Consider the following 26,863-nt stretch of genomic DNA (forward strand, 5'->3'; position numbering starts at 1 on the left):
GTTTATGTCGCAAGTATGTTTTTGTTTCCATTTTCGATGGTAAAGATAAAAGAAAATCTTGCAACATTGTGCAACGACGACAAATGTTAACATCAGTGTGGACGGGTTGTAGTTAGCAGTCGCTTAGTTGTTGTTGAGAGGTTTGAACTATGTATTTGTTTTCTAAAATTGGTCATTAAATTGGTATTTAAATTGACTGAAGAAGTCTGCATTAATTTAATAGACAATTATAAACAAATATGTCTTTGGAATGCAACTGGCAAAAATTTTAAATGCAGAGTAGCTAAACTTGATTCCTGGTCCAAGATTTGTAGCGGTATAAACAGTGAAAATGTAGAAGAGGCAAAACGAAAATAAGAAATTTGTAAGCCCAGTTGTACAGAGATAGGAAAAAATACAAGGCTATGAAGAAATCCGGAGCAGGTGCTTCTTTTATATCAAAACTTTTTCATCGCACATAATAAATAACTGTTGCTTCAGTGGATACATGATGATGCATCTAGTCGCAAATACGTGCAAGAAACTCCAATGTTGGTACATCAAAGTTGCTTGGGTGAAGACACTTTGTTACAAAAATTTGAAACTTAATTTAACTTACTTCAACAATATAAAACACAAAAGTTGAAGTATGTTGTTTTGGTGGAGACACACCTTTATGTTACATCAATAACAAAGTTGTGGACAACAACGAAAATATCAAAAATCAATTCCAGACATAACAATTTATTAACGACCAGACAGTAATAATAACAAGACTAAAGAATATAGAGATATTTTGTAAGATCTAAAAAAGTAAATCGTAAATGGTTGAAATGTGTCAACTTTATGATTTACTTAAAGCCTTAAGTACGTAAGAAAGAGGTTAATTCTAGTATAATCCAGGATTGATTTTACTTGTTACTTTATTCTGATTTACCTGTATTATTGACCTGAATATTGCGGTATCTAATATTAGAAGCACATAAATTAAGCGTTCTTTGAAAAATTAATCGCTTAGATGGCTTTATTTATGCAGATACATTAAAATTTTTAAATATGCACGATGTATTTTAGAGTAAAAAAGAAGAGATAAGTACATTCTATCCGCAAAGAAATTTGAAAACGGTGATACCTATAATTAAACGTTTATTCAACGGTTTAATTCAACCTTTTGTTGTAAAAATAAAAAAATATCAACTAACTGTAAAAATTTTGGTACTTATCTCAATCTTCATATTATAATAATAATAATAATAATGCTTAGACCAATATTGCTCTCAGAATACGCACAATAAAAACTATTCTACAATCTACTTATGTTTCCATAGTTTCCATGAGTACCAATCTTAGCATAAGTAGAATAAAATCTATTCTACATTCTATTTATGGTACCATAAGTTCCATGAGTACCAATACAGCTCTCAGAATACGTACCATAAAAACTGTTCTACAATCTACTTATGGTTAAAAAAACTAACTTCGCGACCACTTGCTAATTTTCGTGTTGTTCTTCCTCGTTTTCCTTGATTTTGGTTGAAAGGGCAATACCTGCGAGTATGCGCCACCTTGCCAGTTGCGCCACATATTGCGCAAACGTATTTCTGCAAGATTGGACATAAGACGCTATCATCCTTTCCCTTCATGTAATGTGAGTAGAAAACGTAGTCTGGCTCATTATTCTTGCGACAGAATCCACAAAACATGTTTCCATGGTTCTGAAATATTCAAAATAGTAATGTAATTATCTACACTTGCGGGTAAAAAAATCGACTTATTCGATGAATTGTAGTTTATGTTTAGTAATTATATGTTGGGTTACTTTGAATTAAAGCAACTAATGCAAACAAAAAAGTATTGTCTATTATAAAGCTTTCAAAAAATAATTGTTTTATGCAAATTGACAATGTGTTGTAAAATTTGCCTAATTGCCGGATTTACATATTATGTACTCAGCCTTTGCCACTGCTAATACCGCTCTCGGAAATATTGCCCGAAATACGATATCGACCGACGTGAGTGAAGTGGTCACACCAGTTCTCACCAATGTCGGCAATGTCCTCATGACTAATACTCACTCGCATTCTCGCTGCCTCTTCTTTGGCTTCCGCCCCAAAAACCGACTTTTTGGGGAGCGTCGTGCATTGACAGTAGCATGAGCAGCGGCAGCGCGAGTGAGCTATTTACATATTCACGCTGCCCACTGCCCCGCCCAATTCCCTGTCCAACAGGACTGGGTGTAAACCCGGTAAATGGCATAAAGTAGAGAATAAAGCAAACATTGTACCTAATGGGCATGTTCTACGCAATGACGGACGACGGACAGTCACTTTTCAAACGTTGATGTGGTATGTATGTATATGTACTTCGAGGAGCAGTAAGTGAATATTTTACAAATGGATACTTCACCAGTGAAGGCGGCCCAGGTAGTTAAATTATTACGAGATCGCTATAGTTAGGGGACTGTAGCCCGTTGCCTACTTATGACGCAGTCTGCAGTCTCAAGGGCTTACCGTCACTACCAGAAAATCGGTAACTATAATCGACGACCAGATTCGGGTCGGCCTCGTATAACGACAGAGAGGGATCGATTAATAGGAAACTTGCACTAAAAAATTTTTTTGCATAAAATTGTTAATTTATGTTTTAAAATGTTATATTCAAAATATTACGTCTTAACAATGAATAGTGTACGTACAACATCTGATCAAAGTCCGCGCCTAAAATTTCGGTTTCAAACAACTTCAAAAGCGAGAGGTGGGGGCTATTGCATTTAATGCAGTTTGCCCATAGATAAATAATATAGTTGAAATATCTTGTTTTACTCTGTGGCAAAAATGATTTTTTCTGTGACAGGCAAAATATTAACATTTTATCACTGTTGACATGTATCAAAAAGTTCTTTTTTATGAAATTACTTTTGTCGTTTCTTGTGTTGAAGAACAAAGAAGAAACAAGTAACTTAAAAATAAACAAAACTTTTAGTAATAAAAGTAAGAGTAACTAAAAAGTATTGGTGCTACTATAGTATGCGGTCTACAGTCGGGTTTCTACTATGCTTGCGGTCTACCGAGATTCTTCTTATTTATGCGTATTATTAACTTTGTAAAGAAGGATTTTGTTGGCTATGTACACGTTCTATCGGTACGTCTGCTAATCACCATAATCTATTCTCAGAAGGCTTTGAACACAATAATGAAAGGCTCCAGTAGGTACTAATAAACATTACAATAAATATAATCTTTATTATAATGCAAATTACACCGTAATCTTATCCAGGATATACGAAATCCTTCGATTAGCGGTAGGTAGATCAGACCCACGGGGTAAACCGTATACTATAATATAATGGTACCAAACTATTGTTATAAACGGTTTAAACATGCTTATTAATAACTTTTAATAACTCTTACTTATTTGCCTTGACACCTCGCCTTTCTCCAATAGAATAGCTTTCACTACTTTTTATAAAAGTTGCCACCATGAAGACATCAACGGTAGGTAAGTTGTCAGACTTACCCTCGTCCGTCATATTATGCGTTTTAAACTCTTTACAAAGTAGCACTCACCTTTATCAATTTCAGTTTAAAACTAAGCTGATTGGGGAACTACTTATTACAATATATAAGATGAACATAAATAATATCTAGGAATTTTCCATCAAAGACGATTAAAATGTAATATACCCGTGATACCTACCCTAATCGCGTTGTTTCCGACTGCTAGTACGGTTGACCGTGACCCGTGACGTCGGACCAATAGAAGGACGTTCAAGAGCCTCCTAAGATATTTGAATTTTATAGCATTTTCAAAGCGTCGTAATTAGCGTACGGGTTAAAAATATTTGTTTTTTTTTTTCGCATGCAAGCGTTTTAAGATCATGTTACCTTATGTTTTTTAATATCATTTTAATATTTAAAAATTTATGCAAGTTCCCTATTTTCCTCAGTCCTCAGTGACTTGCGGAATCGACACGCGACAGCAGTTGAGATTTGACAATCCTTGAAGAATATCTGAGTTATCACCGTCACTCAGTGGACAGTTAGGAGAAGATTTAAGGCTGCCACTTTGGCTCCCAGACGAGCTAACTCAGGGCTCAAATTGAACGAACTTCGAGAAACAAACTCGACTTCATTTTGCCCGAGAATACGTCAATTGAGACCTTGGCCAACGGAGCAGAGTTTTATTCTCTGATGGATGTCTAATGTGCTTGTATAGCAATGACAGAAGCCGACACGTCTATCGGAATCCTGGAGAACGATTTGTCCAATGCCGCAGTGTCGAAACCAGTACCAGTACCAGGGTGGTATATCTTTAGAAGGAAAAAGAGAGCTTATGTTCGTGCCCGGTGGTGGTCGAGAAGAAGGTTTGACAGCGGATCGTTACATTACGGATATCCTCCAAGATCATGTTGTTCCTTACACCTTACGCTACATAGGCGATGATTCCATGCTAATGCATAATAACGCTCGATATCACACAGCCCGGATTTCGAAAGATTACCTCGCCGACATCAATATCACCAAAATGGACTGGCCTCCATTGAGTCCGGATATAGATCCCATCGAGAACCTATGGGATGAGATCAAACGCAGGGTTTGAGTTCGTAATCCAGCACCATCGACAGTAGCGGAACTAAAAACTGCATTAGATGAAGAGAGGCAAGCGATTCCTCAGGAATGAGTAAAAAACGTAATAAGGTCCTTAATAGATCGCATGGAAAGTGTAATAAAACGTAGAGGAGGAAATCTCTCTCTCTCTCTCTCTCTCTCTCTCTCCTGTCGTTTCCCCATTACTGAGGATCGTGATTTCTTCCAATATTCCTAACAATGTTTCTCCATTGGTCTCTATCTTCAGCTGCTCTAAGAGCTTCGCAGAATGAGTTTCCAGCTGAATGCTTTATTTGGTCAGACCATCTAGTTGGTGATCGTCCTCTTGATCTTCTCCCCGGAACTTTTCCAGAACAATTAATCTCTCCAAACTGTCGTCACCTCTGCGAACCACGTGACCAAAGAATTGCAGAATTCGTTGCAGACATATTGTGGACAGCCTTTTTTTAATATTGAGTTGGATTAGAATTAGTTTATCCTATGAGCTGTCCAAGGTATGCACAGCATTCTTCTCCAGCACCACATCTCAAAGGCATCAATTTTTTGGCGCTCCCATGCGCGAAGAGTCCAAGTCTCTGCTCCGTATAGAAATATTGAGAATACAAGGGCATTCACCAGTCTCATCTTGATATTTTGAGAGATATATCTATCTTTCCAAACTTCTGCTAGGCGACTCATCGCATTTTTTGCCATAACAATACGTCTCCGAACTTTTGCTTCACAGTTACCATCGTTACTTATACTAGACCCGAGATAGACAAAGGTGTTTACTATCTGGTATTCCTCTAATATGTTAGTCAGTTGAATAGTGTCAAATCTGTCGACCACCATTATTTTTGTCTTAGCTTTATTGATTTTCAGACCAACTTTATTGCTTTCGTACTCAACTCTTCGGAAAAGATCAAACATTTCTTGCTCATTTGCTGCTATAAGTGTAGTGTCATCAGCAAATCTTAAATTGGAGATTTTCCTACCAGCTACTGTTACTCCACCGGCCCATCCTTCTAAAACCATCCTCATGACATGTTCATCATAAATGTTAATTAAGTCAGGTGACAACACGCATCCTTGTCTTCAACACCTCTCTCGGTCTTGAATTCGTTTGAGAACTTCTGATCTAGTCGTACTGTCGCTATATTAGACTGGTACAGGTTTTTAATAAGTGTCACCAGGTGCATTGGTGCGCCCATTTCTATTAAAATTGACCACAGATTTATCCAGCTTACACAATCAAATGCCTTTTGGTAGTCAACGAAGCATATAATCATAGGTACTTGAAATTCTCTAGACTTTTCAATGAGTTGTCTCAGGTTCAGGAGTTGTTCCCTTGTACCTTTACCCTTTACAAACCCCGCTTGTTCCTGATGTATTTGGCAATGTAGATAGGTTTTTAATCTATTTTTGATGATATGCAACAAGATTTTACTAGCATGTGTTATTAGTGACAGTGTGCGGTAGTTTTCACATCTGGTAGTAGTTCCTTTTTTGTGTAGTGGGATATAAATTGAGGTACACCAAACAGATGGCCATTTTCCTGAATTCCAAACAGCAACACAGATAGAATGGATGATATGTAATCCTTTGTCACCTAGTAACTGTAGTATTTCACATGGTATTGAATCAATGCCTGGAGATTTATTTCTCTTTAGTGATTTAATTGCATCTTTGACTTCAGCGAGTAAGACAGTAGGTTCTCTAGGGTAGTCAGAAGGCCACTGATTTTCTGCTGATACCTCGTTATTTTTATATAGCTCACCACAGTAGTTTCGCCATGTTTCCAATATTTCATCAGTATCGGTCTTTAAATTACCTTCCTTATCTATTACAGACCACGTTTGAGGTTTAACTCGCTAGTAAGAAGTTTGATCTTCTGGAATAAGTCCCTCGGTTCATTTCAACAGCCATGTTCCTCTATCTCTCTGCATATTTGAGAGATGTAATCAGCTTTATATTTGCGGCACTGTTTTCTGATTTCTCTCGATAACGCTCTGTATTCATCGTTTGTTCCGTATCTACTTTTATGTTCTTTTCCGCGTTGAATCACAGTCCACGTGTTATCGGATATCCATGGCTTACGGCCAGTGGAAACCGCTGCCTCACAGTCTTTTGCAGCCTCGATTACCTTATTTTTGAGATAGATCCAAGTGCTCTCAGGGCCACTATCCACTTGGTCTAAAGAAAGAGCATCTTCTAGGTTTTGTAGAGGAGGAAATGCTCAGTATTAATTTTGATGTTTTATGCTAATTTACTTTTATATTCATTACATAATGACTTTCATTTTTTCTCACATACAATATTCCGTTATCGTTGTTATGTTCATAAGTTACTAACTTTATAAATATATTGGTGTCATTGCAATAAAAATTACTTATGTTTACAATATTTTTACTACATTATACTAATTTATTTTTATTTCGCCCAACCAGTTCGGGTTCATAAATGCTCTTAGTACGAGAGAGGCTTTGTATTCAATACAAGTCTTATTCCAGAGATGCAGAGACGTCAATTGCGACGTATACGCATGTTTGGTTGATTACGAGAAAGTGTTTGATCGAGTACAGCACGCCAAGATGATGCAAAACTAAAAGAAGCAGGAATTAACATCCAAGATCTGAAAATAATTAGAAACCTTTACTGGAATCAGACTGCAAACCTCCGAGTTGACGGTAAACACACCGAATATGTGAAAATCGTGCGTGGAGTAAGGCAAGGCTGCATTTTGTCACCCTAATTTTCAATATTTACTCTGAAAGAATATTTATCGAGGCTTTGCACGAAACTGAAAAAGGTATTCTACTAAACGGGTATCGGCTAAATAACATCAGGTATGCAGATGACACCATAGAATTTGCGGACAACCTAGAAAAACTACAAGTCCTCATGAATAAAATCACGTATTACAGTCAACAATATGGACTCTATGAAAACGTAAAGAAGACAAAGCTTATGATCATTAGCAAGAAAAAGATAACAGAAGGTCAACTCTGCATCAACCAAATCCCTGTAGAAAGAGTGAGGCACTACAACTACCTCGGCACCATAATAAATGAAGAATGGACCAACAACCAAGAGATAAGAGCGCGCATCGGAAAAGCTAGATCAACCTTCAATCGTATGGGGGCCTTTTTCAAGAGCCACAACCTTTCTCTTGGTATAAAAGTAAGAATGCTGAGATGATACGTCTTCTCTGTCCTTTTTTATGGTGTTGAATCATGGACCTTGAACGAAGATACGTGCCCAAAATTGGAAGCATTTGAGATGTGGCTATATCGGAGAATTCTTAAAATCCCATGGACTGATTGAGTCACAAATGAGGAGGTCCTTAGAAGAATGGGGAAGAACTGAGAGGTACTAACCACCATCAAATCTCGAAAGTTAGTCATATAATAGAATCTAGATATGCCCTACTACAAGCCATCCTGCAGGGAAAAATATTTGGAAAGCGAGGTCCAGGAAGAAGAAGAACATCCTGGTTTTTAAGAACCTAAGAACCTGGTTCAACACAACATCTGTGCAGCTTTTCCGCGTTGCTGCAGATGAAGTGAAGATTGCCATGATTATCGCCAACATTCGTCACGAATAGGCACATTAAGAAGAAGAATTTACTTTTGTACTGTCGATTGATAAAAGAACGAATTGAAAACCAATATGAGGAAATAGAAGATCAGAGTGGATTTCGTGCTGGCAAATCTTGTGTTGATAATATATTTGTACATGGACAAATTATAGAGAAACGAGCTCATTTAGTGTTCGTTGACTTAGAGAAGGTGTATGATACAGAACCCTTAAGAAGATTATTTGAAATATTGATCAAGGCAAGCCTAAGTAATGCATATATCAACGCTACGGCGAACATGTACCGGGTGTCCCAATAAGAATGGCTCTCGGCCATATCTCAGGAACCGTTTATAGTACAGCTTTAAGAAAAAAATATTTATAACAAAAGTTGCCTTGGGAAAAGCCTGGAAATTATTTTCATAATAATTGTAGGTCCACCGCTAGAGGGCGTAATTTAATATCAAAAATTAAAAAATCAAAATTTTACAAAATTTACCTAATGAAAGGGCACTGGAAATCCAATTATCGTATTATTCTTCATAAAATTCTGCGCATATTTGATTTCACAAGTTTAAGTCTACCTTTGAAAATAAGAAATGGGGGTGAGTGGGAACCTTCTTCTGAAAAAATGGTTATAAGTCCGGTTCTGCTAAACCTTGAATCTCGAATCTCGAATTTTGCATATTTGGTCTTGTTGAAAACAGTTCTTTTTCGTCAATGTAAATGTCTTATTTTTGAAATAGCCTAATAAGTAATATGCAAGTTAGGAGGCGTTATTTAATTATTTTCAGAAATCTAGTTTTCTTTTGAAAATATTAAATACAAGTATGCATTTTTAATCATGTATTACAAAATTAGACCAAATTAGCAACATAATACCGAAAACCGCACTTCGATACCTTTTTTCTCTCGAGATATCTTAAGAAATGTGTAAATTGTAAACATAACTGTTACTGACACCGGTAACGGTTGGTTTAGGAAAAGTAGTATTCTATGGAAAAAAAATAAACATTTTTCAGATGTAAACATATAATTAATTAAAACAACAATAAGACAAACAGCACTATAAAATGTAACAAAGGAATAAAAGCAACTACTTACTTAGTCTTAGTGACTGCCTAAATGTTCAAATTGTTGCCCATCATTTTCGATGCAAGCATTTACTCTTTCAAGAGTAGATTGAATAGCAACAGATTTAACTGTTTTAGACTTTTATTTATGGCGACGGATTAAAGACCTTGTTTTTGCCGCTAGGCCCACTACGCGAGAAAGCATGATCTAGAATCTAGAGAATACGAAACGCCATTCAAAGCATTGCGAAAGCAGAAATTGGCAAAAGCAGAAATTGAGATTGCTGTTCAATCTACTCTTGAAAGAGTAAATGCTTGCATCGAAAATGATGGGCAACAATTTGAATATTTAGGTCGTCACTAACTAAGTAATTGCTTTTATTTCTTTGTTATATTTTATAGTATTGTTTGTCTTATTGTTGTTTTAATTAATTATATACGTTTACATCTGGAAAATGTTTCTTTGTTTTTTCCATACACATTATTTTTGCTTAACTTCGTTTACCAGTAACATTAACAATTGTTTAAAATTTACACGTTTCTTAAGATATCTCGAGATAGAAAAAAGGTATCGACATGCGGTTTTCGGTAATATGTTGCAAATTTGGTCTAATTTTGTAATACAGGATTAAAAATGCATACTTCTATTTACTATTCTCCAAAGAAAACGAGATTTCCGAAAATAATTAAATAACGCATACTACCTGGCACATTACTCATTAGGCTATTTCGAAAATAAGACTCTTACATTGACGAAAAAGAGCTGTTTTCAACAAGACCAAGTATGCAAAATTCGATTTAGCAGAACCGGACTTACAGCCATTTTTTCATAACAAGGTTCCCACTCACCCCCACCTCTTATTTGCAAAGGTAGACTTAAACTTGTGAAATCAAATATGCGCAGAATTTTATGAAGAATACGATGATTGTATTTCTAGTGCCCTTTCATTAGGTAAATTTTGTAAAATTTTGATTTTTTAATTTTTGATATTCAATTACGCCCTCTAGCGGTGGACCTACAATTATTATGAAAATAATTTCCAGGCTTTCCCCGAGGCAACTTTTGTTATAAATATTTTTTTCTTAAAGCTGTACTATAAACGGTTCCTGAGATATGGCCGAGAGCCATTCTTATTGGGACACCCAATAAATGCAAAAAGTGCCATTAAAATGGAAAATAAAATTTCAGACGCGTTTCCTGTAAAAAAAAGGTTTACAAGTATGTTCTTTATCCCCAACTCTATTCGAAATATATATTCAGGAATCAACAACTGGAGGAGAAAATGCACAGGAATGGAAATATAACTTGGAAACAAGTACACAACAAATCTTTTCTTCGCAGACGATCAAGGTATTATGGAAAATAATGAGGAAGACATGGATTGTATGATTCGAAAGTTAACCGAAGAATACGAAAATTGGGGACTCACAATCAATATAAACAAAACAGACTATCTTAGAATAAAGGACGAAGAAAGAGACCCATAACTCTGGATTAGAGATATAAAAAATGGGAAGAATTTAAATCCTAGGGACAGTCATATAGGAGGAAGAAACATCGAAACGGGACATCCAGCAGAAAATACAACAGGGTCGAAAAGTGGTACAAACAATAAACTCGTTACTTTGGTCTCCTAAAATTTGTTTACAAACAAAGATGACAATCTACAAGTCGGTTATAGAACCAATTTTGAAGTACGGATCTGAATGTTGGCAAATGATAATGAATGAGAAGAAAAAACTGGAAGTGGTAGAAATGGACTATCTAAGAAGAGCGTGTCGGATATCTAGACTTGATCACATCCTAAATGAAGAAATAAGAAGAAGAACAGAAAGGATCTACAATACCGTAGATACAATAGAATCCAAACAGCTTTAGGCAGGCCGCACATCAAAGAAACATGAAACAAATAAATTGTGCCCGACCGCACATCAAAGAAACATGAAACGTAAATTACGTTTCATGGAAATAAACCACTGCTAAACAAATATACGTCCGGCCATTTATGAAACTCTCCGAAAATAAAAATGTGTCATGAGCATGAATCACACTCGTTTCATTGGTAGGCGGACTTTGAGATTTGTTTAGCAGTGTTTTAGTTTCATGAAACATGTTTTTCGTTTCATGTTTCATGTTTTTCGTTTCATGTTTCTTTGGTGTGCGGCTTGGCTTATTAAAAAGTAACCGTTTCATGTGATATTACTAATCGAAGACACAAAAATAAAATTTGTATAGTCGGCAATGGAAAGTGATATCGTGGTCGTTGCTGTCGGCGCCGCTCTTTAATTGCTTTTTAATATAAAAGAAACGTGAAACATAAAGCGTGAAACGTGAAACATGAAACAAGTAAATTGTGAAGAACGAAACCGTTTCATGTTATTAGTGTAGGAAACAGAGGTTGAACTTCGCAAACTCGACACAAGTCCGGTTTTATTTTTTTTTCTGATATATCAAGGGATGCTTTTAAGGAGACAAACTTTTTCTTAAAAGATTTCACCCCGGAACACCCATTTTCATCCCTTTAAAGGGGGTAGTTTGTGGTTTTTACGAAACGTAGCCCTTCCTGTACGTTATTGCAAAAAATTCCTTAATAAAATATGAATAGGACTATATTTCCTACAATTTATTCCGCGACAGCATATGTCTATCACATACCGTTTAGCGAGGGTGGCTCCCCAAAGTTGATAAGTAAAAAAAATATGTTTTCACAAAAAAAAAATTTCCCTAACCGTAATGGTAATCAAAAAGTAACCCAGCGGCAATTACTCACAAATAAATGGCTGATTTTTGGTATAGGTTTCATCTAAGGGCAACTGCCCATTTTTTAGTTACAGGGTGTTAAATTTTAAAAAACCCCTTTTTATACCATCTGAATGGTATATGTATGTAATTTTATGTACAAGTGTTATTTACAAATTTGTATAATTTACCCCCATATTTTCCCCGAAACCACCTCCAAAAAAAAAGGAAAATGAATAAAGAAAATATGCAAAAATTGACTCTAAGCCACCACTGTGGCTTTAGGGTGCAAAGAAAGTAAAATATGTATAGGTCATAATGTGTAGCAGACAGTGTATTTGTCATAAGTATGTTATCAATAGAATGAAGAGGTGACGAAAAAAAAAACAAAAACTGAAGCCCGCCAAAGCATTTCTGAGGTTTACGGCGCCACGGTGCCGTAACGGTTGTTTATACGAAAAAAATGAATAGGACCTTATTTATAGAGCAATTAATGGTCTTTCATTCTGTATAAGCTTTGTTTCAAAAAAATATATAGGTAATGAGAAAATCGTAAAAACATGCCCGCCAAACTTATTTTCAGGGAAAGGGGTAGTTTCCGCAGGGATGTCGCAATAACCATAATATATGTTTATAAAAAACTCTACCTACTCATAAAGTAGGGTTTTTTCCTACCCCCTTTAAAGGGATGAAAATTGGTGTTTCGGGGCAAAATATTTTAAGAAAAAGTTAGTCTCAAAATAAGCACCCCTTGATATAGCAGAAAAAAACTTGTGTCGAGTTTGCGAAGTTCAACCTCTGTTTTCTACACTAATATATTAATCAAAGAAACAAAAATAAAATTTGTATAGTAAATAATGGAAAGTGATGACGACGAGGTCGTTGCTGTTATGACAACTCTTTTATTACTGTCCAAAAATCATAACCATAGTACATAATATTTGGTTGCAAACGAATTAAATAATCATCTTGCTAAATTTCAATCATTTTATACATATAATGAGTATTTAACCATTTACATTATTTTATTGTGGGTCCTGGTTTAAAAAAACGATATTTTCTTGTTATTGTCTATTCGAGTACCACTCCAGATTATAATTGTACAACTCTTCGTTCTGCTCCACCACAGAAACCAATGCAATATTAAATTCTTGGTCAGCATTCATAATAAGCACGTAATTAATTATTCAAAACAATGAAACTGAAATCGAAAAATAGAACACGTCGTATTTCATGAAACACGTTTCAAGAAGATAAAAATGTTTCCTGGGCATGAATCACACTCGTTTCATAGATTGGCAGACGTCTATTTGTTTAGCAGTGTTTTATTTCCATAAAACGTGTTTCACATTTCATGTTTTATGTATCACGTTTCATGTTTCTTTGGTGTGCGCCTTCCGAAGATAAAAATGTTTCACACACGCATGAATCACATTCGTTTCATTGGTATGCGGTCTTCTATTTGTTTAGCATTGTTTTATTTTCATGAAACGTGTTTTACGTTTAATGTTTTATGTTTAACGTTTCATGTTTCTTTGGTGTGCGGCTTCCCTTATGGTACGGGTGTGTAATGCGAATGCATGATTAACAATGGCCAAAACAAGCCTTAAACTATGTTCCATGGAATAGAAGAAGGAGAGGAAGACCACCACTGAAATGGAGAGAAGGAATCAGAGAAATAATGAGAGATAGAGCCATAAATGAGGAAGTATGGACCGACCGAAAAAGGTGGAGATCGACATGCGGGATACGGCAGAGGCTGTAGGATCACCGTAGATTATTATATACTACTAATTTTAAATAATATTTAAAATTAGTAGTAAAATATTGTATCAAAAACGTCATAACCCCAAAAAATGGATTTATCAGGTTTTACACTCTAAGCCGAAGATATATTATGTGGATAGACACTTGCCAATAACCAGTGTTGGCAGGTTTAAACCAACATGCTTTAAACCCTGATTTAAACCAAGGTTTAAATCAACTGGTTTTTTAAGAAAAAACCTGGTTTTTTTATTGAGCCTCTAAACTGGTGTTTTTATTTAAAGTTTTTATACGGCGGCCGCAAATAAAAAAAAATAAGATAAATAAATTCTATTTTTTTACTTTCGAACTTTGTTATTTTAAAAATTATTATTACCTTTGAAGTTTTTATTTTGTTATATTAATTTTTTGTGTGTCTAAATAAAAATATAAGTTGTCTTAATAATTTTTTTCATTGTTTATTAATTTATTACTATTATTTTATAAAATAATTTATTGATTTTTAAAGTATTTAGACTTATTATACTTTGTATCAAATAAACCTGGTTTAAACCAATAAACACGGTTTTTTTTTGTTTTTTGGAAAAAAACCTTGATTTTTGCCAACTCTGCCAATAACGCAATCAAAAAATAAATTTTCTTTTGAGTCGATTTTTTGCTTGCCAGTGTATACATATAGTTATGATGCTGACAATATAAAAAAAGTCAAAATTAAAATAGAGCAAAAAACCTACGGTTGGTACAGTATAAGTACCGTGGCACGTCATTATCTAAGTCAGTGATTTAAGTTGACATTGTTGCCAAATTACAAAACAATTCCTGAATTAAAATTAAGTATCACATAAATAACAGTTAATTGAGTTAATAAATAATGTTAATATAAATTAATATTCAACGTAAATAAATAAAGCTAAAAGCCGAAAAGCTGAGGTTAACTAAAGCTGAAAAGCAATAAATATGAACCACAGAGAATGGAAAGCTTTTCTTAACAGGCTACATCAGCGTTCCAACGTTACAACGCGTTCCAAGTTTTCAGCTTTAATTTTGAATATTTTGTCAAGATAATTATCACACATATTCGAACTATGATAAAGAATGGCTGTACAGAGCCCAATTTCAGAAATATGTGGAAATCACTTAATAATTAAATGAAATATTAAAAAACGAGTCTGTACCGCCATCATTAAGAACAAAAAATATACTTTCTTCAAATTACTAACAATTGATTCTCTATACCAAGAAATCAAACTTGACTGACTTGGCAACATTTAGCGCGCCTATGAGTATAATAATTATTGTTATCACAATATTGTGCCTTCCTTTTTGATAGTATAGTGTCACTGTCACTGTCGTACTGCCGACGCACTGTTTTCGTACTGTTGAAAGTTCGCAGAACTTTCGAAAAAAAAATATTGATGACGCGCTGATGTAGCTTCTTAAGCAATGAATCTAAGAAATCTGTTAATTTTTACTACATTTGTATAAGAACTTATTACTTACGTTTTCAACCAAGTTAAAATTTTCGAAATCTTTTTTGATGTCATCTTTATCAGGTATGTTAAGTGATGTGGAGGCACCTGAAGGTTGGCTTCCTTTAGCCACTGCTCCCAATTCTCTTGTGTAAGCGGTTGAGTTATCCTTGTATCTAGCAACTAGAAGCAAAAAAATACTAAAATGCTGACCCTGATGCGCAACGTCATTTTTGATAATAACAACGGAATAAACATCTAGTATTATACATTATGCAGAAGGCAACGGAGAACCACTGCATTACAGACTCGTAGAGTACCCCTAGTAAAGTCATGAATGGCAAATGACAAAAACAGTAAACAGACTTACTGATTATGGACCACGGAATCCAAGATCCGGCAGGGGAGGAATAGCTGTAGACCACAGGGCCTCCCAGGTCGTCAACCAGAGAAATCCCTGTGCATTTAAGACATTAAAAGTAGCAACCTGGAATGTCAGAAGTCTATATGCAAGTGGTAAATTAGCGAACGTACTCCTTGAAATGGAAAACCTCCAAATTGATGTTCTAGGTATAAGTGACGTACAGTGGCCAGGTTCAGGCAAACAAACGACAAATAATGGAACCATGTATTATTTAGGTAACAACGAGACTAATTATCGCTATGGTGTTGCTATCTTAGTTGCAAAAAAGGTCAACTACCATGTAGTAAGTTTTACTCGTTATTCTGAATTCTGATAGAATCGTATTATTACAACATCAGTCTAAGAAAGGTATAATGAATTTTATTCAAGTTTATGCTCCGACGGCAGATAAAGAGGAAGACGAAATTGAACTATTTTACCATGATTTGGAACAAGTCTTAAAGTCAATGAAGAGACATCACACTACAATAGTAATGGGTGACTTCAATGCCAAAGTTGGCCAGGGAAGAGTGGATGGATATGTGGGTGAATATGGTCTAGGAAATAGAAATGAACGTGGTGACCGTTTAATACAATTCTGTCAGATGGAAGAATTTGTAATAGCTAACACACTCTTTAAGCTATCAAAAAGAAGATTGTATACATGGAAATCTCCCGGAGACACAACCAATAGAACAATCCGAAATCAAATTGACTTTGTCCTCATTAGAAAAAGATTTCGTAATTCTATACTTTCTGCCAAAACTTACCCTGGAGCAGATATCGGTTCAGACCATAACCCCATAGTAGTCACATTACGAATCAAATTAAAGCTGATTAAAAACCCACGCAAAGTAGAATTGATGTTAAGAGATTAAGGGAACCACAAACAAAGGGACACACTGTAAAAACTCTTACTAAAAATTTACATATTGCCTAAGAACTGAATAAAATTAGCTATAACATTGATCAGAAATGGGAAAATATAAAACAAGCAGTAATTAAAACAGCGAGTGAAAACTTAAAACCAAAGAAAAGAAAACAAAGACTTGATGACTGAAGAGGTAATATTATTAATGAATGAAAGAAAATCATTCAAAACAAAAAATCCAATTAAATATAATGTAACCGATAGATTAATTAAAAAGAAAATAAAAGATGCTAAAGAGAGAATGTTACATGAGCAGTGCCAAGAACTGGAAGAATTTGAGAAAAAATATGACTCTTTTAACGTGCATAAAAGAATTGACAGTCCCCCACGTTATTTAAAATATACCTCAAAAGTGCTTTAAAAAAGATGGAAACAAAAATGTAGAACAATGGGGACACCACTCACCAACACTATGGTATATACGCTGCAGACGATCAAGTAATAATGGCTCAAGATTATGACGATTTAAACTATATGGCACGAAAATTAATTGAAGAGTATGATATATGGGGTCTAGAAGTAAATAAAAAGAAAACCCAATACTTGTGCATTGGAGGAGAATAAAAAGATATCATATTAGACGATCACACCACGATAAAACACTGCTGTGACTACAAGTATCTAGGTATCACTATTTCGCAATATGGAACATTAGACAAAGCCATAAGAGAGAGAAATACTTCAGGGAGAAGAGCCATCACAATGTTAAACAGCATTTTATGGGACCAATCCATCAGTAAAGAAAATAAAAAGAGGATATATGAGACTATAGTAAAAAGTATCACTTTATACAGCTGTGAGGTATGGCCACTGAAAGAAAGAACACTGGCAACGCTGAGAGCAACGGAAATGGATTTTTGGAGAAGAGCCGCAGGCAGATCCAAAAAAAAGATCCAAAAACAAACAAATATACCACGATTCGATGTCTCAAAGATAAAAAAAGAACCTATACGTAAGAGTTTAAAATAAGAAATAAATGATAACTTAAAGAAAATCAAACAAGACGTGATAAAGACAACAGATGTTAATGACAAATGGAACATGATACAAGAAACGTTAGTAGAGGCAGGAAAGAAAATATTACAGACAAAAATAATAAAAAAACAGAGATGGATGACTTCAGAAATCCTAGAGTTAATGAAGGAAAGAAAGAAACATAAAGGCAGGAATAAGGCAAAATACAAAGAAATACAGAGGGTAATAATAAAGAAAATAAAAGAGGCCAAATCCACCTGGCTGACAAATCAATGCAGTGAAATAGAAGAATATTCTAAAAAACATGATAGATAGCTTTAACACTAGAAGCACCAGAGCGGTCATTTTGACTGCTTTCTATTTTTGACCCTCTGTATTACTTATTACTAGTTGTTTTAGGAATTTGATAATTTAGGACTTTTCCTAGATCTATTTGAGAATTATAATTCCTCCTTTACAGGTACTTAGTGTAATTACTTTTTGAGATGTATTAATATATACCTAGAAGCACCAGGCGGTCATTTTGACTGCTTTCTATTTTTGACTCTCTGTATTACTACTTATTCATAGCTATTGTAGAAACTTAATAATTTAGGACTTTGCTACATCTATTTAAGAATTACATTTACAGGTAGGTACTTAGTGTACCTAATTACTTTTTGAAAATGTTGATGTCTACCTAGAAAAAATGCGGTCCCTCTTACGGAAGAGAATTACCAGATCAGAGCGATGATCAACAGATAAATTTGCACTTGCGTCGGCAATATGGAACATATTTACAGAGAATTGTATATTTTGCTATACCTACAACTAACTTAAATATATCTATCGACAAACAGCTTTTATCGACAAAGGCAAGATATCACTTAACCCAGGAGGTATATGGCGTATAAGCCCGATAAGTTTGGAATAAAATTCTGGCTTACAGCTAATGCCTAGTCCGAATATTTATTGCACGGATTTCCTTACCTACGGAAAGATTTACAAGATAATCAACTTCTAGGGGAACATGTAATTAGACGTCTAATGGGCCCATTTATGAATAAAGGAAGAAATGACACGACACATAAAAATAATTACGAAAGAAGGCTACCAGCAGTACTGGAACAATAAACCGAGCAAGAAAGGACATTTCTCCGTCAAAAAAAAAACGAAAAGATGGAATTGTACAAATCAAAAAATTTCATACACTAAGACTTGAGCTAACCAGGGAAACCAGGTGTACCAGAGAAAAATGATCAAAAATCTTCTAGCGCTGAGTTCTCTATACTCAAACAATATTGAAATAGGCATAGATAAAAAGAAGAAACCTGAAGCTATTACCTACTACAACCACACAAAATTCGGAATAGACGTTTTAGATCAGATGGCCATAGAGTGTTCAACCAAGTCAGCTTCAAGAAGATGGCCGTTGCAGACTTCTTTTAATATCTTAGATATGGTAGGAATAAATGCTTGGATTCTATATAAGAAAGTTATTGGTTGTCAAATATCTAGGCAAACTTTCCTACTTCAGTTAGCACAAGAATTGCGACGAGATCATAGGACTAAGGGCAGGACAACACCAACGGATAAAAATCAGAGCTACAACACCTCAATCAAATAATAAACGTATCCTGCGACTCATAATGCAAGGAGAGGTAGATGGCAGAAGAAGCATCGGAAGAAGACGAATTTCATGACTGAGGAACCTGAAAGCATGGTTTGGATGCAGCTCAAAACAACTATTTAGAATTACTGACCCAAAAATTAAAATAGCTATGATGATAGCCAACATCCGTAGCGGAGATAGCACTTGAAGAAGAAGAAGTGGCAAACTGGGAACTGCATCAAAAATAAAACATGTGAAATTTGTCATATACATACCTATGTAAAAAATTTGTGTGTAGGTCTTGTACAAGCAAAACTAAAAAATTTGCTACTACGTAAATTGTGCTTAAATAATTAAATAATTTATTTAAATTAACTAAATATGTCTTTTATTAGTTGGTATTAATTCAATATAGGTTTTTTTCAAGTAAAAAGGATACGAAAACGACTGGCGATAGAAAATTCTAATACCCGTCATCTTGACCGCTCCGGTGCTTCTAGGTATGTAAAAATGTTGGTGCTTCTAGTGTTAATATGCATAAGAAAATAAAGGAAATCACAAATACACAGCGAAAAAAGAAAGATGGCCTTCTTAAAGACATAAATGGAAAACTTATTATAGAAGTCAAAGAGAAATTTAAAAAGTGCAAAGCGTACATAACAGATCTGTTTGAAGATAATAGACAAGAACCGGAAGAAATCGATAGCGAAACGGGACCAGAGATCATAATGGAGGAAATCGAACAAGCAATACGAAACGCAAAAACGGAAAAACTGTAGGTCCAGACGAAATACCTGCAGAATTACTGAAATGTCTAGACGATGAAACTCTACCTGTACTACTGGATCTGTTTAATGAAGTACAGTACAACCTGCCATATCCGGACCTGTCATATCCGGACCTCCCCATATCCGGACGGTTCTGCCGTCCGCATTTACCGAAATATACCGAGTAAGGCAGTCCTGTTGTTGGATAACGCACCCTCTTATCCCGACCCAAAAGAACTAAAAGCTGGCGAAATAAAGTGTCTTTTTTGTCCCCAAATGTGACATCCCTCTGTAAGCCTATAAATCAAGGTATTATAGAATCTATAAAACGTGTCTATCGAAGAAAGTTATTGACGGCGTTGATTACTGGAATGTATGAAGGAGAAAACGTTTCAGAGACTATAAAAGACGTGGTCTTGATATCCGAATTTTTTCATATCCGGATTTTTTCATATCCGGATCGGTCTGTCGCCACATTGACCCGAATATGGCAGGTTTTACTGTATATAAAACCGGAAAAATACCTCAGGAATGGTTGGTGTCCACCTTTGTAACAATACCTAAAACAATATATGCCAAAGATTGTTCAGACTATAGGACAATATCACTAATAAGCCATACCCTCAAAATATTTCTAAAGGTGATTCATGGAAGATTATACAGAAAGCTAGAAAATGATATGGATGATACCCAATTTGGGTTCCGCAAATGACTTGGAACAAGAGAGGCATTGTTTGCATTTAATGTCCTCTCTCAAAGATGCTTAGATATGGACCTGGATATTTATTCCTGTTTCATCGACTTCAAAAAAGCGTTCGACAGAGTCCGACAGGAAAAACTAATAGAATTATTGAAAAACAGAGATATAGACAGACGAGACTTACGAATTATCATCAATCTGTATTGGAATCAAAAGGCCAATATAAAGATAGACGAACAAGAGTCCGAGAATATTGATATAAAGAGAGGGGTAAGACAGGGTTGTGTACTGTCGCCGCTACTGTTTAACGTGTACAGTGAAGCCATATTTCAGGAAGCGATAGCGGAACTAAGTGAAGGAATCTCTATAAACGGAAGAATAGTAAATAACATAAGATTCGCTGATGACACCGTTATAATGGCAGACACCCTGGAGTCGCTACAAGAATTGTTAAATAGAATGAACGATTATTGCATTCGATATGGACTCAAAATAAACAAGAAAAAAACTAAATTTATGATTGTCTCAAAAACACAACATGGAAATGAAAGGTTAATACTAGAACAAACCCAAATGGAAAAAGTAAAGACATACAAATATCTGGGAACCTGGGTTGATGACAAAAATGACCAAAGCAAAGAAATTAAAGTCCGAATTGAAACTGCAAGGCAAGCATTTATAAAAATGAAGACACTGCTTACAAACAAAGACCTTCAGTTGCCTCTCAGATTGAGGGCTCTAAGATGCTACATATTTTCTATATTACTATACGGAATGGAAGCTTGGACATTGAAAAGGCAACACATAAGAAAAATAGAAGCGTTCGAAATGTGGTGTTACAGAAGAATGTTGAAAATTCAGTGGGTTCAAAGGATTACCAATGTTGAAGTGCTACGACGTTTAAATAAGGAGTTAGAAATTTTGAACAGTATAAAAACAAGAAAACTAGAATATTTGGGTCACATTACCAGAGGAGAGAAATATGAGCTGCTGAGAGTTATTATGCAAGGAAGGATCCAAGGAAGAAGAAGAATAGGAAGAAGACGCATCTCCTGGCTGAGGAACCTTAGAGAATGGTTTAACTGTAGTTCATTACAACTGTTCAGAGCAGCAGCCAACAAAGTGACCATAGCCATTATGATATCCAACCTCCGCTAGGAGATAGAACTTTAAGAAGAAGGAGAGAGAAGTGAGAGATTAAGTACAAATAGCAAATAGACTGGAAGGGTGCTAATAATACTATACATACTAGATATAATTAGACCAGGGCGCATCTGTAAAAATATTAGTACATTTGGACGTTGAGAGGTGACTCAAATTTTTTTGCAGAAATTGCTTGAAAATAACTCAAATAATAATATTTGAGTTATCCTCCCACTCAAAAAGGTCCGGAACATTGTTTAAATAATCAAAATGTCAAAAAATGAAGGAAAAATTCGATTTTTTCTTCGTTTTTGGATTAAACTTTAAAAGTATTCATTTTCGAGAAAAGTTTTACTGACATAAAAGATGCCCAATTAAATTTGCTACACTATAGAGTTGGTTGAAAATTTAATTTTAAATATAGTCACTCTTGTTGAATAATAGCAATAATTGCGAAGAAAACATAAAAAAACAAGTATTCGCATTTTACGTTTTTCAACAATTTATGCTACACTTAGGGCCTTCATATTTTACACAGAAAAACTTTATGATATTATATTAAAATAATACTGTGAATTTCATTAAGACCGGGTCAATAGATTTTGCAATCCAGCTTTCGCAAAAAAAAATCATTTTTTCTAAATGTTACAGGACTGAAAATAAAGCAGACAGTAAGTTGAATTTTTTTTGTATATTGAATAATACAGTACCTTTCATTCTCAATTTTCAAAATTAAAATCGGTTAACTAACACGGCGTCAGGAATTTTTTAAAATAAATATTAATTATTGGTGCTATGCGCAGGACAGCGGATAGTTTGCTCTGATTGGGCATTATAATAACCTTTGATAATGATTGATACATTTCAATTTTTAGTACATTTCGATATACATAAATAAATTTGTTTATTGCAAAATAAAAACATATACTCTGTCCTTTGAAATAACACTTTTTTTAGCAAAAACTTTCTTTGTTCATATATTTTAACTTAGAGAATAAAAGTTTATTATTTTTAAACATATGCAATTGTTTAAACAATATTTCACAAACAATAATAAAATTAGTTTGATTTTTGTGGAATTAAAATATTAAAATACAACAAAATATAGAGTAAGAAAATAATATATTAGATAAAGATTGGAAGAAATTTTGGTGGAAATCAACTTGTGTGAATCGAACACCGCTGTCCTTCGCGCAGCACCAAAAATTAATGTTTATTTAAAAAAATTCCTGACGCCGTGGTAGTTGATCGATTTTAATTTTGCAAAGTACAGTACTCTTTTATACGCAAAAAAACGTTCAACTTGCTGTCTGCTTTATTTTCAGTTCTGCAACATTTTGAAGAAATGAATTTTTTTGCGAAAGCTGGATTTCAAAATTTATTTTGCAAAATCTATTAAACCGATCTTAATGAAATTTACAGTGTTGTTTTACTATATCATAAAGTTTTTCTGGGTAAAATATGAAGGTCCTAAGTGTAGCATAAATGGTTGAAAAACGTAAAATGCGAATACTTATTTTTTTAAGTTTTTTTCGCAATTATTGCTATTTTGCAACAAGGGTGACTATTTTTAAAAATTTTAACCAATTCTATATCGTAGGAAATTTAATTATGCAACTTTTATGTTAGTACAACTACTTTTCTCGGAAATGAATACTTTTAAAGTTATAATCAAAAAAGAAGAAAAAAATCGAATTCTTTCTTCATATTTTGACATTTTGATTATTTAAACAATGTTCCGGACCTTTTTGAGTGAGAGGATAACTCAAATATTATTATTTAAGTTATTTCAAGCAATTTCTGCAAAAAAAATTTGAGTCACCTCTCAACGTCCATCTCAAAACAGATGCGTCCTGGACTAAATAGCGAAACGGACATACCTATTAAGAAGACCCGAAACAACAATAAAGAAAAGCTACTGGAAACGGCGGAGTTGAGAATACTAAGAAGAATTACAGGAAATACACTGAGAGATCGAAAGAGGAGTGAAGACATTATATTGTATAAACGAGTGGACACTAATCAGAAAAAAGTGGAATAGCCACATAAGCAGAAAGGGGGAGCACCATGTAGTCAAAATATCATGAGATAAATTCATCATCATCATAATTGGCTCGACAATTCGTTGTGGATCTTGTCCTGCTTGCAAAGAAATCGCCACTCCTGTCGATTTCTGGCAACTTCCCTCCATTTCCTGACCCCTAGAATCTTTAGGTCTTCTTCCACATTATCAATCCATCTTCGTCGGGGCCGTCCTCTACTTCTTGTGCCCTCTGGTTTTGAAAATGTTAATCTCTTAGTGTATTCGTGATCTGACAGCCTAGCAATGTGAAGAGATAAATCACCAATCGGAAAAATAATAAGTATCGGACAACCGCTCAAAAGTTGGAGTATAGGTACCAATCCGCCAATGAATAAGCAGAATTGTTTATAACGAAGAAGAAGAACAAGTCATTAGAACCTCTTGAAAATGTTAGATCTTGGAAAAGTTTTTTCACTTTATCAAAAGCAAGAAAATATGTTTTTTTATTAAGATCATACAATTAAAAAACCGACAAAAAGGGGATAGATAACTCATATTATACAAAGAAGAAAAAATTAAAACGAATATAGTAAAATTGATTTATCTGATAAATGCGTAATCTAATTCTTACAGAAACTGAACAATAAATAACACACAGATTCGAATTTTTACTTACAACTGTTGTCCAGAGTTTGAGTATCCTTGGGTTCTTGATAAAAACTATCAACCGACTGATTTGCTTCAAAAATATCTTCTTTAGGATCCTGAATCCTGATCCCTAAATCAAACCTAAACAAATCCTCAAAGGTATATCTGCTAGATGAATCCATGTTTCAAACAAACGTTTATCACAAAACTTCTGATATTTTAAGAAAACCTGTAGGTACGATATTTTCGCTAATACTAAATAATAATAAAGCCGTTAAAAACTTCGTTAAGTCTTGTGCTGGAAATCAAGCCTGGAGGGAGAAACAATCTATCTTTTCATTTATTGCGTTAAAAAATAGTTCTTTGTTTCAAAAAGTACCTGTGCGATATCATTTCTAACGATATTAAACAATAGTAATCATTGTAGCTATGGCCAAAATAAACTCATTGTTTCTGATTTCCAGGGGTTTTAAACTACATATACATATTTCAGTTTATTTGTTTGTCAGTTTCAAGGATAGATATATCTGCATTATAAATATGTTAACAACGGGTGTAAAAGAGATAGTGCGTTAATTCTTTAGACCAATTTTTAGTGAGTGTGTAGGAACAGAGGAGAAGGCAGTGTTGCTAAGCAACACTGTATTTATCCCTTTATTTCTTATGTCTTATGTATGAGTTATTAGTTTGACAACACTTCTTCTTTCTGTTCCTTTTTATATGAGATTATGTAGATATCATCAAGGCTGTTCGTGTTCAAACTTTGTTAAAAGCTCTTCTATAAATTATAATAGAAGATTATAATAATATTATAATCAATTCGGTCGGTGGTGCAACTAACACTATCTTCTCATCCAGGACATTCTGCCTTTCTCCATCTCAACGTTTCCCTGCATTATATTTTATAGCCCAGTCGGGATAGCATTTGACCTTGCATTAGGAGCTGCCCCAAATTTTATTTTTCTAGTCATTAGGGAGGGTCAATATTAGTATAAATTTAAAATCTCGACTGAATTCCACCGTTGCGTTAGCCGCCATCTTGATTTTAAACGAGAACCGTTTTTGCTCAATATCTCCGCCATTTTCAATTTTTTGACAAAAAGTGTATAAACTGAAATTGTTTAGAATACGATTTTCTATAATTTCATTTATTATAATTTTTTTCGTGCGGTCGATATTTTCCGAGTTATGAGCGGAAAATAGTGACAGTTGTAGCATAATTATTTAATTATTGAATTATCTCGTTTATTATTAGTTTTACAACAAATATATACCTATACAAAAATGAAGAGAATTAAATTTTGTACAATTTTGATGCCATTCATTTTTTTGATAAAATCAATATTTAAGGTAGTGCGTATGTGGTAAAGGTGCGAGCGTAAGACCTGATTGATTTTGTAGTAATTGTTTTTGTTCAATATCTCCGCCATTTTCAACTTTTCGACTAAAAGTGTAAGAACTGAAATTGTTGCAATTACGATTTACTACAATTTTTCGAGAGAACCAGTGGCGGGTCTACAAGGGGGGGAAATGGGAAAATTCCACCAAGAGGGTCCATAATTTAAAAAAAATTGTTGAAACATCACGATATATTAGCTGACATAAAACTTAAAATATCGACCGACAAATTCAACCAATAAAACCCGCTAGTTAATAAAATTAAGTGAACTTAATGCATATAATGTCTTTTTATGTCTTTTATATACTTAGTTTGGTTGACGTTTCATTGGAAGTTTCAAAAATTGTATAAAATATAATTCTCTTTATTTTTGTTTATGTACAATTATGTCGTAAAGTTAATAATAAATGAGACAATTCAATAATTATGCTTCCCCTCCGCTTCCATTATTTTCCCCCTTAACTCGGAGAATATTGATCGTATAAAAAAAATTGTGCCAAAGAAATTGTAGGAAATTGCATTTCCAACAATTTTCTTTCCCACCATTTATGTCGAAAAGTTGAAAATGGCGGAGATATTAAGCAACAACAGTTCTCATTTAAAATCAATATGGCGGCTAATGCAACCGCGGAATTCAGTCGAGATTTTAAATTTACACTACTATTGATCTCTCATAAAGGATATAATTATAAAATTTGGGGCAGCTCGGAAACAAAATTCAATTCAATAATTATGTTCCCCCCCCACAACTTTTTACTATTTTCCCATGTAACTCGGAAAATATCAACCGCATGAAAAAAATTGTTAAAAAGAAATTGTAGGAAATTATATTTTGAACAATTTTAGTTGAAAATGGCGTAAATATTGAACAAAAACAATTGCTATAAAATCAATCCGGTCTTACGCTCGCGCCATTACCGCATACGTACTACCTTAAATATTAATTTTAGCAAAAAAATTAAAGAAATCAAAATTGCGTAGAATTTAATTCTCTTCATTTTTATCTAGGTACATATTTGTTGTAAAACTAATAATAAACGAGATAATTCAATAGTTCAATAATTATGCTCAAACTGTCACTATTTTCCCCTCATAA

At 34.3% G+C, this 26,863-nt stretch overlaps 1 protein-coding gene across 1 annotated transcript; it reads right to left on the reverse strand.

The window, feature by feature from the left end:
• Nucleotides 1-857: 857 nt before the first annotated feature.
• Nucleotides 858-24,550, reverse strand: LOC126890678 (nanos homolog 1). Its single transcript, XM_050659802.1, has 3 exons — nucleotides 24,397-24,550; nucleotides 15,219-15,370; nucleotides 858-1,694 (listed from the first exon to the last, which is right to left on the reverse strand). Exons 1-3 carry the CDS (start codon nucleotides 24,548-24,550, stop codon nucleotides 1,434-1,436), a joined length of 567 nt encoding a protein of 188 aa, XP_050515759.1. The 3' UTR covers nucleotides 858-1,433.
• Between the last annotated feature and the right edge of the window lie 2,313 nt (nucleotides 24,551-26,863).

This window comes from Diabrotica virgifera, chromosome 1, assembly GCF_917563875.1.
Source record: "Diabrotica virgifera virgifera chromosome 1, PGI_DIABVI_V3a".
In the NCBI taxonomy this organism is placed as follows: domain Eukaryota; kingdom Metazoa; phylum Arthropoda; class Insecta; order Coleoptera; family Chrysomelidae; genus Diabrotica; species Diabrotica virgifera.